The sequence below is a fragment of the Phodopus roborovskii genome, unplaced genomic scaffold (genome assembly GCF_943737965.1).
Source record: "Phodopus roborovskii unplaced genomic scaffold, PHOROB, whole genome shotgun sequence".
Lineage (NCBI taxonomy): Eukaryota > Metazoa > Chordata > Mammalia > Rodentia > Cricetidae > Phodopus > Phodopus roborovskii.
Window position 1 is genome coordinate 9,520,291 of NW_026126525.1, and position 16,817 is coordinate 9,537,107.

Genomic DNA, 16,817 nt, shown 5'->3' on the forward strand with positions numbered 1-16,817 from the left:
GCATGAGGGTGCTGCAGCTCTTTCCTGCTTCTGTTTTTCATTTTGTTTTTAACCAGATCCACTGTCCTTGTAGGAGCTCTTTATCCACTGATCCCAGGTGCAGGTTAGGCCCACAGAGTCCCAAGTCATGCTGTCTATTATTTTATACTCAAACCGTGGAGAGGACAGGGGACCTTGTAGAAAGTCAACTGTGGCTTTACACACAGTGAGTAGAGTCAGTGATAGGCATGATGCCCAATTGGTTCAGAATGACCTAATAAAATGTAATCAAAGGAGGAGAAAAATAAAAAGAATGAACCCCCCCACACACACACACACCCATACACACAATAAAAAAGAAAAGAGCCAAAGGCCCAAGGGTTGATTTGGTTTAGGCAGGAGAATGTCAAGCCCTTTTTCCTTGGGAAATATAAAACAAACAGCTGACTTGAGCTCAAGGCATGAAGCAGAAGGATGGATGTATTTTCAGTTACTAGGAATGAAGCCCACGTAGAGATGCTCCTGGAGCTCTTCAGCATCTCTCCCTCAGATGAAGGGTGTCATCCCCAGAAAGGGAGGGGTGGATGAGTATGGGAGTAATGGAAGTATGGGGCTGTGGGCTTGGGGTCGTGTTGAAGCACAGAACATTGGAAATGGAAAAACAAACAACAAGCAAACAAAAGAGCAATGGATCAGCATACTCTGTAGATCTCGGTTAGCCTTCCTTTTTTTCCTAGAAGACCATGGGAATGGTGTGATTGTTAGAATTCATTGCTTAGTTAATAATGATTGAGCTTCAGACATCCATGGGCATACCTGTTCTCCAGAGAACCGTGTCATAGAAGAAAGAGAATTCCATCTCTGTGTGGTGCTCCAGGGAGGCCCAGCCCCTGGGGGCTGTCACATAGATGTAGGACACATAGAGAGGCACATGCACTGTTAGGAACGACTGAGCCGAGTCCCTCACCTGCCAATGAAAGTGTGCAAGAAGCAGGCTTACTTCTCTCCTGGGAGGAAAGGGCAGAAGACCATCACCTCTTGGTTTAGTTTTCACCCAGTCCTTTGGTCATACAGTAATTCCTGATCGAGCACCTATACCTGCAGTTCATCTTTAAAGAATATAGAGGGACAAGGTGGCCAGGATCCATCTTCAGAAGAGGCGATCTTCAGGGACTTTTGTGAGGAGGGGACACAAATATTTTTAAACAGTAAGAAGCATCTTTGCTTCCCATCATCAGTTTCTAGAGGCATTTGCTGGAAAGACAAGGTCTCACAGGCAAGGGATTGGCTCACAGACTTGGAACCTACTGTCAGTGTGCTCTACCCAAGACCTGTAGGAAGCACTGATCAATGGGGATCAGCAAGGTACCCGAGTCCCATCCTCTGGCATGAACACATCCTGGCTCAGGGTGTCTTAGTAAGAATTGCATCCACACGCCAGAAACAAAGGCCAGGCTTTGACATCACATCTAGGAAGCTTACCAACAGCTCAGGGCTGCATGGGCTCCAGCAGTTTGCTGGCACAGATGGTAGTATTTTGAAGAAATGTTTGAAGAGAACAGATCTCACATTCAAGGGAACACTATTATCTAAGGGGGCTCCTCTTATAGTTATTAATTTGGTGCATTAACATAAATTTTACTAGGCTGTGAACAAAACCTGGATGGGAAAATAACAAAATGGTAACATATGATTTCACAGTGAACTGTATACATGTGTGGATAGGAAAATTTATTTAAAAATTCATATTTTTCTCTATAAATATGTATTTTAATACCAAAAAGCTAAGTTAGTAAGTTTGAAACAATTTTATTTTGTTATTGGGCAGCTATGATGACATGTGGAAGGATGTGTTTTCCCTTATTTCTCAGTGTTTTCCTTTACCCCAGGTGATCTCACTTGCTAATCTTTAAGAACTAGTTCTTGTAGATCAGGTTGGCCTTGAACCCACAAAGATCCACCTGCCTTTACATCCCGAGTGCTGGGGTATTTCTGTCTTAAATTTTAAAAGTGGACAGAAGCAATCCCTGCCTTTGGGGAATATTATGGTCAAAATATTCAGATCTATATTTGAAGAAAAATCATGGAGAACAGAGAACATTATTTTTCGAGGGGAGGAACAATCATGGTTGTTGTTTACATCCTTGGACTAAGTAGGCCAGGCATCTACAGAAACAGAAATAAACACAGGCTGCCTTGACATTTCTATCCAGTAGAGGGCAGTGGTGCACACAAAACCAGAGGACTGGAAAAAAGAAAACACATTTGAATAAAAGATACTCCCCAAATGATAGGTCTCTCTGTCGGTTCTCCTGTACAGTGAGGCCGAACTTGGTTTTGGAATGAAAAACAAGCAGCTAACAAGTTTTGGCTCACTGGGATAAATGCTTAAAGGTGGGATGGAAGCTAAGAATTCACTTTCCTATGAGGTGGCTTAGCCCCACTGTCCACAGGACTGTCCTTATGAGCCTCTGGCTTCTCCCTAGAAAAGCTGCCTTCAGCAGGACTGTTTAGTGGTTTGCTAAACATGCACACATACAAACATGCCTGTGTGTGTATTTGTTTATGCCGGGGTTGTGAGCTTGGAATAAGCACAGAGCCAATGTGCTTGAAACAATGGAGTCTCCTCAGGGTCTGGAATCCAGTTGTCTTCTGAGAGGCGTGCCACCGGCTACTGATTCATACCAAGTGGGGAAGACAGTACACCCACATAAAGGACCCCACTACCAAATGCAAATCTCCATTTCCCAAAGCATACACAGAAAGAAAAAATCACACATCCATCTAAAGAAGTAGATACTCAATGTTTGTACAGATGGCTTGCCACAGTAATTTTCTTATACTCTAACTTGATTTAGAAGACATGGGGGCTCTTTTAACCACAACACTGCCGAGACCCAGACAAGGGACTTATTCAGAATATGCCCTATCTGGCTAGCCCGGTTTGGAATGCTATGTGATGGTATCCAAGCACAATAACCCAGGGAACACACCTGGAAGTCAGCAGTCACGGAACCCCCACACACGTCAATCAGCTCTGTCATGTCATAGTATGCGTCAAAGGTCCACACGCAGCTCTTCAGGTTCAGATGTCTGTACAGCTGGATGGTCTTCGGCTCCCGGACACTTGGGTCAAACTGGAAGGGGCGGTCATAGCCAGGGCCCAGGGCAGTACTGTGGAAACCTGCATCATCCAGGAACCCTGCCTCTGTAGGGGAGGGAGGGAGCCAACAGGGGACAGTGACTTGGTCTGAGCATGCCAGGAGGCTGGGTGAAGGGGAGGTCACTGAGCTGTTCATCTGAGACTATGGCTGGATCTAACTTGGAATCCCAGTGTACAGTGAGGTCAAGAGAGAGAGAAAGAGAGAGAGAAATGGAGAGAGAGAAAGAGAGAGAGGGAGAAGTGCCTACATCCTCTGAGTACATTGCCGGTCTCAGAATGTAACTTTTAGAGTACTAAAAGTGGCCATCATATTTAATAGAGCTAATGCATCTCATGATGTCTGCCACCAGCACCAGCCCTGTGCCCTACCAGGAACTCAGTTGACCTGTAATGAATGTAAGTATTTTTAAACAGAGAGAGGTAGAGATTTTCAATTTTTAATCACACTGTTTCTTTCATTGCCTATGTATTTAGACCAATTCAACTTTCATGTGTAGTTCAATGGTTTAGGAATAATTTGCGCTCAGCTAATTCTACTGTACAAAGACCACCACCACCAAAAACCATACTTAATGAATATGAAAGAGCAGATGAATGCATTTCTGTTGAATGATTCATTGGCTGAACCGGTGCGGGCAACGTGCGGGTGGGCACGCATTTCATGTGTACTTGCCAAAGTAAATGGAAGCAGACAGCACTTTTTGTAAAGTGAAATGTCTGTTGTGAACACAGATGCACAGCCTTTAGCAGTTGGCTTCTTTGGGCTCTCATTGGCTGTGGGGTGCCCAGCCAAGGTCAGGCCCACCCAGTGACAGAGGGAGGTGGGCTATGCAGGGTTTCCATCAGTATTTTTCTCTTTGCTAGTTTGAAGTGCTGTTGGGTGTTTCCCTTTGCCCAAGTCTGCCTCTTTCCCTTGCCTTTATGTAGATGCTGATCTCTAAAGGAAACCATGTCCCCTAAACTTTATCTCCATTCCTGCATCTAGAGCATCCGCCCTTCAGCATCTAAAGATGTTGCTAATCACAGGAACCTGAAACTAAGGCTGGTCTCCATGGGCGGGAAAGTAACTCATATTTACCACTGAGGGTTTTAAATGTAACAAATATCATATGGGATCCTCCCAATTTAAGTGGTAGAAATAGTTGTTCTCATGTCACTGGTAAGAACACAGTGGCTGAAGGAGGTCAAGCTTTTTTGTTGTTGTTGTTGTTCAAGTCTAGGTAATGGCTCAGAACAGGCTTGGGATCTAAATTAATTGTGTTTGAAAGACCCTCCATTTCCTGACTACTTCAGCTGTGCTTCCTGTGCATGGATGCTTTCTAAAAAGAAAAATTGAGATAGTTGAGGACTAGAAACCACAAAAAGTCTAATCTTTCTCACAGAGCCCCATGCCCAAAGCTGTTACACAGGAGCAAACTCACCCGAGAGTCCTCGCAGGTCACGGGCGGTGACTAAGTTGGAGCAGACGTGCTGGTGTCTGTAGATGGACTCGGACAGCAGGAAATGCAAGTTGTGCAAGGGCATGGTGGAGATGAGTGGCAGCATGCCGTCCTGGTGAGGGATCTGCACTGAGATGTGGATTCTGGAGGGGAGAAGACAGGATGTGCAGCTGCAGGATGGAGCCACCCACTGGGCACTTCCCTTTGTCATTACTAATTTCTCTTCATCAATGAATCCAGCAGTTTTTCTCCCTCAACCATGTAAAATTTGTATCTGAACATGAGGGTGTTAATCAGTGGTTCTTAACCTTCCTAAGCTTTGATTCTTTAATACAGGTCTTCATGTGCTGACCCCAACCATAACATTATTTTCATTGCTACCTCATGACTGTAATTTTGCTACTGCTATGAATCCTAATGAAACCATTGGTGTTTTCTGATGGTCTTACGAGACCCTGTGAAATAGTGAGTTGCGCTCCAAAGGGGTTTCGAGCCACGGGCTGAGAACCTCTGATATAGATATATACACAGGGTCACTTTCACTCCTGGATCTTCAAGACCCATGGCAATCAGGAAGTATAATTTTTTTCCTCCCCATACAAGATAACATTACACTCACAAATCACTTTGAAGATTCCATTTGCTTTAAGTGGCAGCCCTGTCTCCTTAGGAACAAAAATTTAGTGGCCGATGCAGCTGCCATCCCCGTGTGTAATGTATGTTGTTGTGTGTATGCATGCTTGCATGGGTGTAGATACACATGTAATGATTGATGCAGCTACCATCTCCACTCTGTCTCCATGTATACTGAGGGTTGGCATATATACACGTTTCCCATCCACGTACTAACCAGGCCCAACCCTGCTTAGCTTCTGAGATCAGATGAGATCAGGCGTGTTCAGGGTGGTATGGCCGTAGACATGTTTACATGTTTCTTCATGCGTGTCATATAAGTTCTGTGTATGCATGTTTGCATGGGTGTAGGTGCACGGACACTGTGTGCCTTCGTGTGTCCTTGAGGAATCTGGAAGCTAACCTCTGGTGTCCCCCTGGATCTCACTCCGCTTCAGGGCGGGGTTTCTTGCTGAGCCTGGAGCACTGGTTCTAGTAGTCCTGGCTAGCCAGGTTGCCCTGGTGAACCCCAGTCTCTGTCTCCTGAGTGCTGGGATTACAAGCAGCTTCAACAACTGCTGAGTTTTTTTTTTCTCACATGGATTCTAGGGATCTGAACTCCATTCTACACACTGTGTGCCAATTGTCTTAGCCACTGAGACATCCCCTCCCCCCAGCCTGAGTATATGCTGTTAGGCATTTATTTAAATATAATAATAATGAAAAGTGGAATGGTTGAATTCTTAAAATTTAAGGTCATTTTCTTCACCCAGACAAATCCTACTACCCACAGTATCTTTCTGCATCTAAAACCAGTCATCTATCCAAACACCCCTCTTCCCCCCTGCACCTCAAATTCTATTCTGACCATCCACAGTCTGCAGCAACCTTTCCCACCATCTCTATTCCTCAGCTTCGGGAAGTCTTTGTCCCAGGCTGTGTGTAACTTAGTCACACTGGCTGCTATTTCTTGTATGTTCACAGACTACTTATCTCGCCTCCCCACTCTGAGGACAAGGACCGTTTCCTTCATTGCCTTTGTCTCTGCAGAGCATGTAGAATACAATTCAAAATAAAATATGAACTTAATAAATACTGGTTAAAGCCCGGGACGCAAGCAGAGCCGTACTTATGGGCTGCATTTGTTTTCATTGCACAAGTTTAAATTTTCACAAAGCTCATTGAGTGTGGGCTTTGAGTTTCTAAAGCTGGTCTGCAAGCTCTTTTCTTTTTTCCAGAGGAATCCAGACATGAGACTGAGAAGCACGGCTCTTTACCTAGGAAAGGGTCAATGCTGTCCGAGTTCTTCTGTTACTGCTCCTTAACAAAAATAAATTCTATTCTGTTTGAAAAGAAGAGGGATTTGCATAGACTTGGCCCTAGTCAGTGGTTCATAAAGGTAAATGCTTAAATTCTGTGAAGATCATCAACATGTATGATATGGAAGAAGTGCCTTTTTTTGTGCAAGAAATGTAAGTATCCGTCTCCCATTAAAATCATGGTGGCAGAGGGAAAAAAATTAGTCTAGTGACTTGTAGCTTTGACAGTGTTATTACTCATTAGTTCAGCAGATACTGGGCCAGGTGGGACCAGGACCACTGAACCAGGTGGAAGAGACACAACACAGAGCATTGCAGTCCTTTTCCTTATGGTTTTCACCATCTACCATTCTACATGGATGCCAAGAATGTTGGCCACACGCTGAAAGCAGCACCAATGGGCACCAGAGGATTGGAGGGACTTCTCAAAGTGTTCCTAGAAACAAGAGGACCGAACCCCAGCAAGTGGGGAGGTTGGAGTTGGGGCTCTGACCCACCAAAGAGCTTGAAGCCCTTGGGAGGTAGTGTGAGTCTCTGCACGTGAAACGCACAAGATGAGATGGACCAGGCTAGGAAGACAGGCAAGGGGCCAGCCCTCGAGAGGACTTTGATGGAAGCCTTTCTTCTGACACTCTAGTTGTCACTATTTAATTTTGCAGAAATGTCTCTCACTGTCCTGCCATGGCTGGAAAACACACAAGGATACCTGAAATCCACTCATGGTGGTGGTGGTGGGGTGTCATCTGACCTGTTTGGATGCTCTTTGTGTTTGACGTCCAGGTATTTCAAGGTTGCAATGAAGGACTGTGCCTGGAAGCCTCGAGCTGTCCCAGCCACCACTGGGGTGTGGCAGATAGCACTGTCTGTTCCTATGGTAACAATATTGCTCCTCAAGGGGGTCCCTACATGTCCCACCTTGTCCACAGCTTTTGCCACACAACGCACATGGAACCGCCTGCTGAAGTAAATGCTGTCTAGGACCTAAGAGAGAAATAAAGCATCACAGACATGAATCAACTGCATAAGCACTGTATCTGATAGGCATGATATAGTAAGCACTGTTATAGGATTAGCTATGGAGGCCATCCATCCATCCATCATTCCTCCATCATCCGTCCCTCCATCCATCATCCATCCATCATCCCTCCATCCCTCCATCATCCATCTCTCCACCACCCATACCTCCATCCATCATCCATCTATCCATTATCCATCCATCCATCCCTTCATCCATCATTCATTATCCCTTCCTCTCTCCTTTCTCCCTCCCGCCTCTTCCCTCCCTCCCTCCTTCCCTCCCTTCATCTATCATCCAGAGCAATTCTCAATGCTCCTCAGAAACAGAGGCAGAGTGAGAGATTCCCACTGCTTCCTACAACATTGTAGAGGTCATGGTATCATAAAAGCTTGAGGCTGAGAACCTGTTCCCTGACACCTCTTCACCTTTGAAATTCTTTGTCCACATTCCTTCACATTTCCAGAAATGCAAAAGCAAGAGGAACAAGGGCAGTTCAGACACAATGTAGGTGCCTGTCACCTGAACATGTCAGATGTATGCATAGGTCAGGAAAATTAATTAGTATTTCTCAGTGTCTTAGACCTCCCACAAAGCAATCACATAAATGTTATAATTCTTCCCATGGAAACAATTTTCATTGAAGTCCATTAAAAATTAAAGAAAATTTTCCCATTAAACTTTTTTTAATTAGCTGCCACCTCTTTATTTATTTATAAATGGACTTAATCTAGGAGAGATGTTAGGCATGTTACAAAAATGCATAAACACAATGGTATTAAATAAATAATTGAAGAAATGAACATCAAGCAAAGGAAACTGGGGTAAAGAGTATTAGTCACCAGTTCAACACAGGAGAAAAATTATAGCCACAGTGCTATAAATTTAGTACCTATAAAAAGATGTACTTTTGGCTCAAATACAAGGTTCTGTTTGAAACAGAATTAGATAGTTATGATAAGCTTTCTCTCTCTCTCTCATAGTGTGGTGTGTGTGTGTGTGTGTGTGTGTGTGTGTGTGTGTGTGTGTGTGTGTGTACTGATATCTTGGGTTCTCTGTCCTTGTTTTCTACTTTATTTGAAGTAGGGTCTCTGTTTTATTTGTCATAGTTCTGCACACTCCAGGCTAGCAAGTTCCAGGGGTTTTCTTGCTTCTACAGCCTACCTCACCATAAAATCACTGAAATGATATGCTACCATGCCCAGTTCTATGTGGGTTCTTGGGATTCAAATGCAGATTCTCGTGTGTGTGCAGCAATAGCTCTCATAAGCATACCTCAAGCCCTTAAGTTTTTAATACTGCATTTGTGCTATATTGCAAAAGAATGGGTTTCCCGCCTTTGTGAGTACATTGTGTCAAAGACAATGGCTATGAGTGACCCTATTCTACAAGAAGTGTAGCCTAAAAATCTCACGAAAGGAGTTGCAGTGAAAATGCAAAATTTTTTGCTACGTACCAAACAGCTAGAGTCCGCATTGAGCCCGAGCCTTGACTGTCTTAAAAAAAAGAAATAAAACCCCACCCATATCACTAGTGTATGAGGAAATCTGCTATAGAGCACATCTTCCCAAGTCTGGGCAAACAGTACTAGTCACCACTCTCTGGTGGGTGTTGTATGGGGTGTGGGTGTTCTTTAAAAAAAAAAAAAAAAAAAAAAAGACAATTGCCCTAGGATCTCCTTTTCACATCCTCCCACAGGGCTTTGCAAAGTGCAGACCACACAGTATGTGGTCTATCCTGTTTAAAACTCACTCCCTACTGTGTGCCATGCATCTGCTGATTAATGGAAGATTTGTGAATGTGGTAGAAATCTGACTCTGCAAGAAGTTTATACCCAAATTCTTATGGTATGATTAAAAATACATAAAAAGGAATCACTTAATGATAGCCACCTGGAAGCTTGGACTTGCTTAATCATTTATAAGGCACAATGGCCAGTGATCTTATCAAGTGGCCAAGTGCAGGAAATATTTTACGGATCAGGAGACTAAGAGAGGTCAAAGAGCGCCTTCATATTAGGGGGCAGAAAAGTGTGCAGACTCGGGATTTATGAATAGGCCAATCGATGGCTGGCTTAGTTCTCTTCCTATTATACCACATTACTTTTCTTAACATCTAAGCTTCGACCTGATTATTTGATTTACTGCAAATGCCATGCACAGACCTCATGGAATATGACAAGAGCAACACCAGTCCTCTCCCTCCTGATGGGTTCAGCCCACCTTACCTTGTGGTTGACGCTGGTGAATGGTGTATTATCAGTAATGGTCTCGAAGGGAGACCGAGCCCCATTGCCATCCGTGGGGGCAGCCACTTCCCAGCTGAATTGCACGGATGTTTGGTTGACGCCAGCCTCGATGCAGCGGTCCTTCATGACAGCATACCTAGGGAAGTGGGGGTCACAGGGCGTGACACAGACCAGCGGGTAGCCTGGAGATGGGGCTTTCTTGACTCCTTCCTTTGTAACCTCTTCTACGTGATCATAGTCAGCAAGGGTGACGACCTAGGAGAAAGCAGCTGAGCTCAGGCTGGGTTGAGGAACTATACGGCCTTTCCCGAAACTGCACAGCCTCTTCTCTCCTAGCAATCCCATGAGCCACAACAGGAAACTCTGCAGTTCCTTGCTAGACAAAGGTGAAGACACTGTAAGGGGAGGAGATCCTTCTAGAAGCCTTAATATCCTATTAGCTGCATTTGGAAACCAAAGCCTTATCTCTCGTGTGAAAAAATACACTAATTCTTTTACCCATTGGAACCCAGATTCTATTACTAATGGCGCCTGTTAATTTAGAGTTGCATTCAATTGTTAATGGAGTATAGAGGTATGCTTGTCCAAAATAGAAAAAAGAATTAATGAAGGAAGTATATTTGTTTCATAGTCAAATAGGAGACAACTTTTGAAGTATCCATCTCTTCTAATACATAAGAGACTAGTTAGGGGGAGTTAGAAGAGGAGTCCCTATTACTTGACTCTAGATTCAGAGTCCACTGGTGACCTTTGAGCATTTTCCTCCTAATGGCTTTCATTATATTTCTCCCAAATTGAGTAACACAGCACTAAATCTCTACATATACTTATTTTTGAGTGTGGTAAGTATGTGGGATAATAGACACCTATAGTAGCATTCCTTTCTTACTCTTCCCACCAAAGCAATTAGAAGATCAACTGAATTGCACTTTCTGTGTCCATAACTTGGTCGCACATCAGGAATGGGTTCCTCCGCCCTTTAAACTATTAGCATTTGTGTCAAATACCTGTTATTTTGTTTGTTTGTTTGTTTTGCTTGTCTGTTTGTTGGTGGTGGCTTGCAGTGTGCACTGAAAGGTGTTTTGTAGAATATGTGGACTCTATCCACTAGATGGGCATAGGACCCTGTATGAGAGATGTAGCAAGCAGTAATGTCTCCAATATGGTCAAACATTCCCTGTATAAGGGAAGAGGTAGGAGAGAACCCCTTGGCTCAGTGCCAAGAACAAAGAAACACACATTAGAATCTATTGTCCCCTCAGCTCTCATCTACTGCAGGCCACAGAGACACAAAGCCAGCTGTCCTTTGGATCAGGCAACTCACAATGGGTGGTGCTGGCAATATGAGACTTCCTGCTGCCTCTTGGTCTAGAATTGTCACAGTAGCCGTGGTCACATCCCCAAGCACTGCTTCTACGGGGTCATCTGGGCCAAGGACTAGAGAAAAGGATTCGTGCCATTCCCGATCTTCATTAGACAGGATCTCGACTTTGAAGAAGATGTGATCCACACCTTCACCAAGAACAAAATGGAAAAAGTAAAGCTGAGGGCGTGCACTCAAGAGACTGCAGACTGGCACAGCTCAGACATCGCATTAAAATATGCCCTGTCCTTTCAGGGGCTTCTCATAGATACAACGGCTGCTAATCACTGCAGACCCATCTTGAGCTGAGACTCAGTTTTATAGACCGGATTCTCTGTGGTAGAGACTCAGCACTGTAGATTTACTATTCAATACCATACAAGGATTAATGGCCCCTGCCTGACACAGGCTGGCTGTAATAAAAATCTATGATCCAAAGTACATTTCATCCTGGTACTCTTTTTTTCCTTTTTGCTTAATTTTTCTTTCCCTTTCACACTTACGCATGAGCTCTGACATGACTGTGAGAGCTTATACACAGATGCCATCTGAAGCAAAGGCACAAAGGATGCCTAACAGTCCAGACTTCACACAGAGGACCAGATGCTGGAAGGAGGCAGGCAATGGCTTTAGAAGTTCACTCCATCTCTTGTGAAGTGCAGGGCAGTAGGACCTTTCCTCTCCTCCTCCCCACATCTGCTCTATGCTCCTCCTTTCACAGACTTAAAGAGCAAATATAAAGAGTAAGGAGAAATAACACAGATGTAAAAGACTGGTTACCGTTCCAGCAAACACAAACCACACACACAAAGGATGGAACTTGTGCTGCCTGGTTTTATGTCAACTTGACACAAGCTAAAGTCACTGGAACGGAGAAAGCTTTAGTTGAGAAAATTCCTCTATGAGATCAGGCTGCGGGCAAGCCTGTAGTGCATTTTCTTAGTTAGTGATTGATGGGGGAGGACCATTGATAGTGGGTGGTGCCATCCTTGGGCTGGTGGTCCTGGGTTCTAAAAGAAAGCAAGCTGAGCAAGCCACAGGGAGCAAGCCAGTAAGCAGCACCCCTCCATGGCCTCTGCATCAGCTCCTGCCTCCAGCTTCCAGACCTGTTTGAGTTCCTGGCCTGACTTTCTTCATGATGGACTGTGATGTGCACATTTAAATTAAATAAATCCCTCCCTCCCCAACTTGCTTTTGGTCTTGGTGTTTCATCACAGCGATAGTAACCATAACTAAAATAGCCCTGTAAAACTCCAGTGATGGGTCTGAGCTGCAGGAACAGCTGTCCATTTCCCCCACTGAGTCAATGCAGTCAAATGCTTATGACTGGATTCTTGTCTTTCCCTCTTTCCAGACCCACCGATGTTGCTGTCTCTAGAATAAATTTTTTGGAAGCTTGTGGCAGGCTAGCCTCTTTCCCAGTAGATGTAAAAGCATTTCTACATTGGGATTCTGTCTGTCAGATTTTGGTAAACTCTAAAGGGCCCAGGACAGCATTTTCTACCACATATCGAATGATGTATGTGCATATATCTGTATTTAAAAGCAAGGCTTTTTCTCTCAACTAAACAAAAGGCTAACAAAAAAAAAGCCTTTCAAATAAACCCAAATGCTCAGTGTGTTTTATGAATGGGTACTTTAAAAAAAAAAAAAAACTAGCTAAATTTTTACCTGTAATCTCAAATAAATATTTAGCAATTGCCTTATGTTATTGAAGCTATTATATTCTAATTTAATATCTCATAATTCTTTATTTAAATGACATTTCCCTATGCACCAAGAAAATCCTAGCTGGGCAGTAGTGGCATACACCTTTAATCCAAGCACTTGGAAGGCAGAGGCAAGTGGATCTCTTTAATTTGAGGTCAGTGTGTTCTACAGAGCAGTTTCAGGACAGCCAGGGCTACACAGAGAAACCCTGTCTCTCAAAAACCAAAAACAAAACAAAAACCAACCAAACCACAACAAAAAGATCCCTATAAATTGGACTGGTGGGAAGGGGATGGGGATCTTTGGGAATGGAAGAGACAACAGAGGACAATAGCAGAGTGAATATGATCAAAATGCACTGTAGACACACATAGAGTATCATAATGGAATCTATTATTAGGCATCAACAATAAACGCTAACATAAAACAAGAAGAAAGAAAACCCAAAGGCAGAGACTGGCACTCACTCACCAGGACTGAATTTCAGGACTCGGCTCTTGGGGTAATAATCCACACCAGACTGGGCAGACCCATCTCGAGTGCTGCAGCGGATCTTAGAAGTCCTATTTTGATCGCCTCTGCGGATGACCTTGATGCTCAGAACTGCAATAGCATCCGGCCCTGCAGGCTCCCGCACTTGGTAGGCAGCTTCTTCAAACTCAATGGTAGGGGCTAAGGAAATGTGGGCAGGAAAATAAGAGCAAGTTAGAACAGCTCAAAGGGTCAGACTCCTGAGGACTCTGACAGGGACCAGAGGTTGCTGTTCATAGTACCACGCCCCAGTGGCTGGTAGTCATACAGACCACCAATGCTTATCCTGAGCAACGTTTTAGACAAAGGAACTAATCTGGGCTCCTGGAGGTGTTGATTCTTACTGAAAACAACAACAAAAATGGAGACATTAAGACTTTTAAAATGTATGACATCAAACTTCCAACATGACATTATAGTTCAAAAAGTGTTTCTAAACTAAAGCTTTAAATTTAAATTTTGTGCAATTTATCAAGGGACTGAGACATAGTAGGTACTCGATAAATATCTATCGATTGATTGCATAATCTTTTTTAGTTATAAGCTCCCGACTTTTAAGGTTTATAATGTATCTCATTTAGATATTCCTTAAGTATACCATACCCACTCCATGTTTTAGTTCTGGGCTTTTGGACTGCCATCTCAGTCTTTGGACCCCTCCCCCATGCCAGCTTTTTCTAAGTGCTCAATATTTATTTTGGTCAGTATAGTTAGTTTAGGAACACAAGATTTCTTGACTCATATGGTTTGAGACACTATTGTTGTTGTTGGAAAGTGATTAATAATAACATTGATTTTTACCCTCTGAATTCAAATTTCACAAGGAAAGGAAGGTTAGGATGGTAGCAGACAAGAAGATACAATGATGGGAAAATTGGGAAAACTGAGAGCAGTTATTAATTTTATAGCCATTTTAATGAATTACAGAGTATTTTAGAAATTTCTTTTTTCTTTTTTTTTTTTCTTTCTTGCAAAGTTTTTTGACTTTATAGTTTTAGGTAGTAGGTTCTTTGAAACATTGGTACAGTGCTGAATGGGGTGAATTTGTTACCTTGTGAATCTTTTTCTTTCATCTGTATTTATGTATATGTACACACATGTGCAGATACCCATGGAGGCCACAAACAAGCATTGGATCCCTTGTGGCTGGAATCATAGGCAGCTGTGATCTGCTTAAGTGGATGCTGGCAACTGAACTCCAGTTCTCTGCAACAGCAGCCACTGTTCTCAGCCGCTGAGCCATCTGTCCAGCCTCAGTCTTATGAGCCTTGATCATTTGGGTTTTCTTTGGGCCTGAGAAAGGTTCATCTTGGGGTTGAATCTAGGTTTGTATAAAGGGCTAATTTAACTATAAGACTCCTCTCTCTCTCTCTCTCTCTCTCTCTCTCTCTCTCTCTCTCTCTCTATCTCACTCTAGCTCTCTCTCTCCCTTACTCTCTCCCTCTCTCCCTCTCCCTCTCTCTCTCTGTGTGTGTGTAGGTATGTATGTATGGTTGTGTGCACATAGAGGCAAAATGTCAACCTTGGGTGTTGTTCTTCAATAGCCATCTACTTTTTACTTTTTTTTTTTTTTTTTTTTTTTTTTTTTTTTTTTTTTTTTTCTGGGGCAGGATCTCTCACTGGGACCTGGGGCTTACCAACTAGACAAGGACAGCTGGCCAGTAAACTCCAGGCCTCTTCCTACTTCTACTTCTCAGCACTTAAAGTATAAATAACCTGGCTTTTTACATGAATGCTAGGGATTGAACTCAGGTCTTGACCCTGGAGGGTCAAGCGCTTTCCCAACTGAACCATGTCCCCAGCTTCGAGGCCAGCTCGAAGTTCCTGACTTTTCATGAAGACCACTAGGAGTCTCACCACTCTCAGGGCAATTAAGAATGCAAATTCTAGAATCCAGTAAAACTCAAGGCTCCCGACCAGTGTAGCTGTTTACAGCTGTGTAGCCAAGATGCAAATTAAGTGCTTTGCTTATACTTTGTTTTTTCACATACAAGGTTAGTGACATCTACTTTATGGATTATTGCCAAAATTAAGTAAAACAAGGTAATATAGCATGCTTAAGAAGGATAATACACATTTTTAAAAATGCGGGGTTTATATTATGTATTCGCCTGTTAAAATGGTGATGCTTCAATTAAAAATAGGTACTGTTTTCCTTGGGTATCTGGTCACAATATAGGTCACTTGATGTTAGAATGTAAGGTTGTCTGTTTTTGTCAGTGTGAGAAGTCAGTGAGAAAAAGGACGTTACTAGGTAGACAACAGTGATTCAGATTAGTTCTTGGGACTCAATGACATCTGATTGTATTTCCAATCTCCCTCCAGATCTGTAGCCACTTACATGATTTGTAGTCTCTGCTTAGAGTTCCTGTCCTAGCGTTTAATGGTATTTGTTCGCTATCTTTGACAATGTAGGGAATAATGAGATTAAGGATTCCTGTGAATTTACAGGCACCCACCAAAGGTGACCATTTGTTACAAGCATTCTATATAAATATTCAGAGGTTGCTGTAAACAGGCACGTTTCTAGCATGTTCTCCCTCAAAACACTAGTATTATTCATAATCCTTCATCCATGTACTAGCAACCTAAGAGAGGCTAAAAGGCGGTCTCTGCTGTTACCATCTTCGTCATTGGATATGGTCACAGTGGCCATGCTGTTCTTGCCGACTCTGGCTCCACTCCAGTGGTTTCCAAGGGGATGGCCAAGGTAGACCCTGAACTGCTCCTCGGGCTCAAACATGGAGTCATCGTGGATGTAGACAGTGCAGTTCTTTGCCTACGACCAACACACAAGACATATTCATCCTGTAGCAGCAGACCGTGATAGGCAGTTTTCTTAGATGATACCTTTCCGTCTTTGTAGCATCCAAGAATTGGCACAAACTCAAAAGTGTCTCAACAGTTTCATTTGTAAAATGAACTTTTACTTTGAGCAGTTTGTACCCGGGTAGGATGTACCTATACAACAAGGCTTGAAAAAATTCCAAACCATTTGGAATTTTTGGTGACAAGTTATGAAAACCAAGCCAATACAAGCAATAATGCACTAAAACACACCTGCAAACATTGGTGTGCTTTCCCGCATGATATCTGGGCCAATAAAGACATTTGTACTTGTTATAAAAGGTGGAAGTCTAATGATGGAGTCAGCATATGTTTCTTCTTCCTGGAGGGCTGAATAAGTTCCCTCTCCTTTGTAAAAACTGAATAATTTTATAAGGAATTCAGAAAGGCAGCATCTTATGTTAAAAATAACTTTAAATGCTAAGAACTTTCAAAATTTCTACCTAATAGTATGTCATCTGAACACTACAGAGGAGGGAAACCTGCAACAGGACCCAAGCTCTTGGTGGTGGTAGGAAACCAAGCATTTCTTAAACTGGATATTCTCTACTGAGGACCATATTTCTGGGAAGATGTAAACACAAACACAAT

The 16,817-nt window shown here is 43.1% G+C and overlaps 1 protein-coding gene across 1 annotated transcript in view; it reads right to left on the bottom strand.

Annotated features, from left to right (window-relative positions):
* Positions 1-16,817, bottom strand: part of Fras1 (Fraser extracellular matrix complex subunit 1) — a 245,647-nt gene that overhangs the window by 11,942 nt on the left and 216,888 nt on the right. The window contains exons 59-66 of the mRNA XM_051198572.1: positions 16,002-16,158; positions 13,320-13,520; positions 11,100-11,287; positions 9,755-10,030; positions 7,261-7,493; positions 4,564-4,724; positions 2,973-3,187; positions 796-946 (exon numbers count right to left, since the gene is read on the bottom strand). Of these exons, the coding sequence (XP_051054529.1) occupies positions 796-946; positions 2,973-3,187; positions 4,564-4,724; positions 7,261-7,493; positions 9,755-10,030; positions 11,100-11,287; positions 13,320-13,520; positions 16,002-16,158 (1,582 nt within the window). The remainder of the gene's footprint in view (positions 1-795; positions 947-2,972; positions 3,188-4,563; positions 4,725-7,260; positions 7,494-9,754; positions 10,031-11,099; positions 11,288-13,319; positions 13,521-16,001; positions 16,159-16,817) is intronic.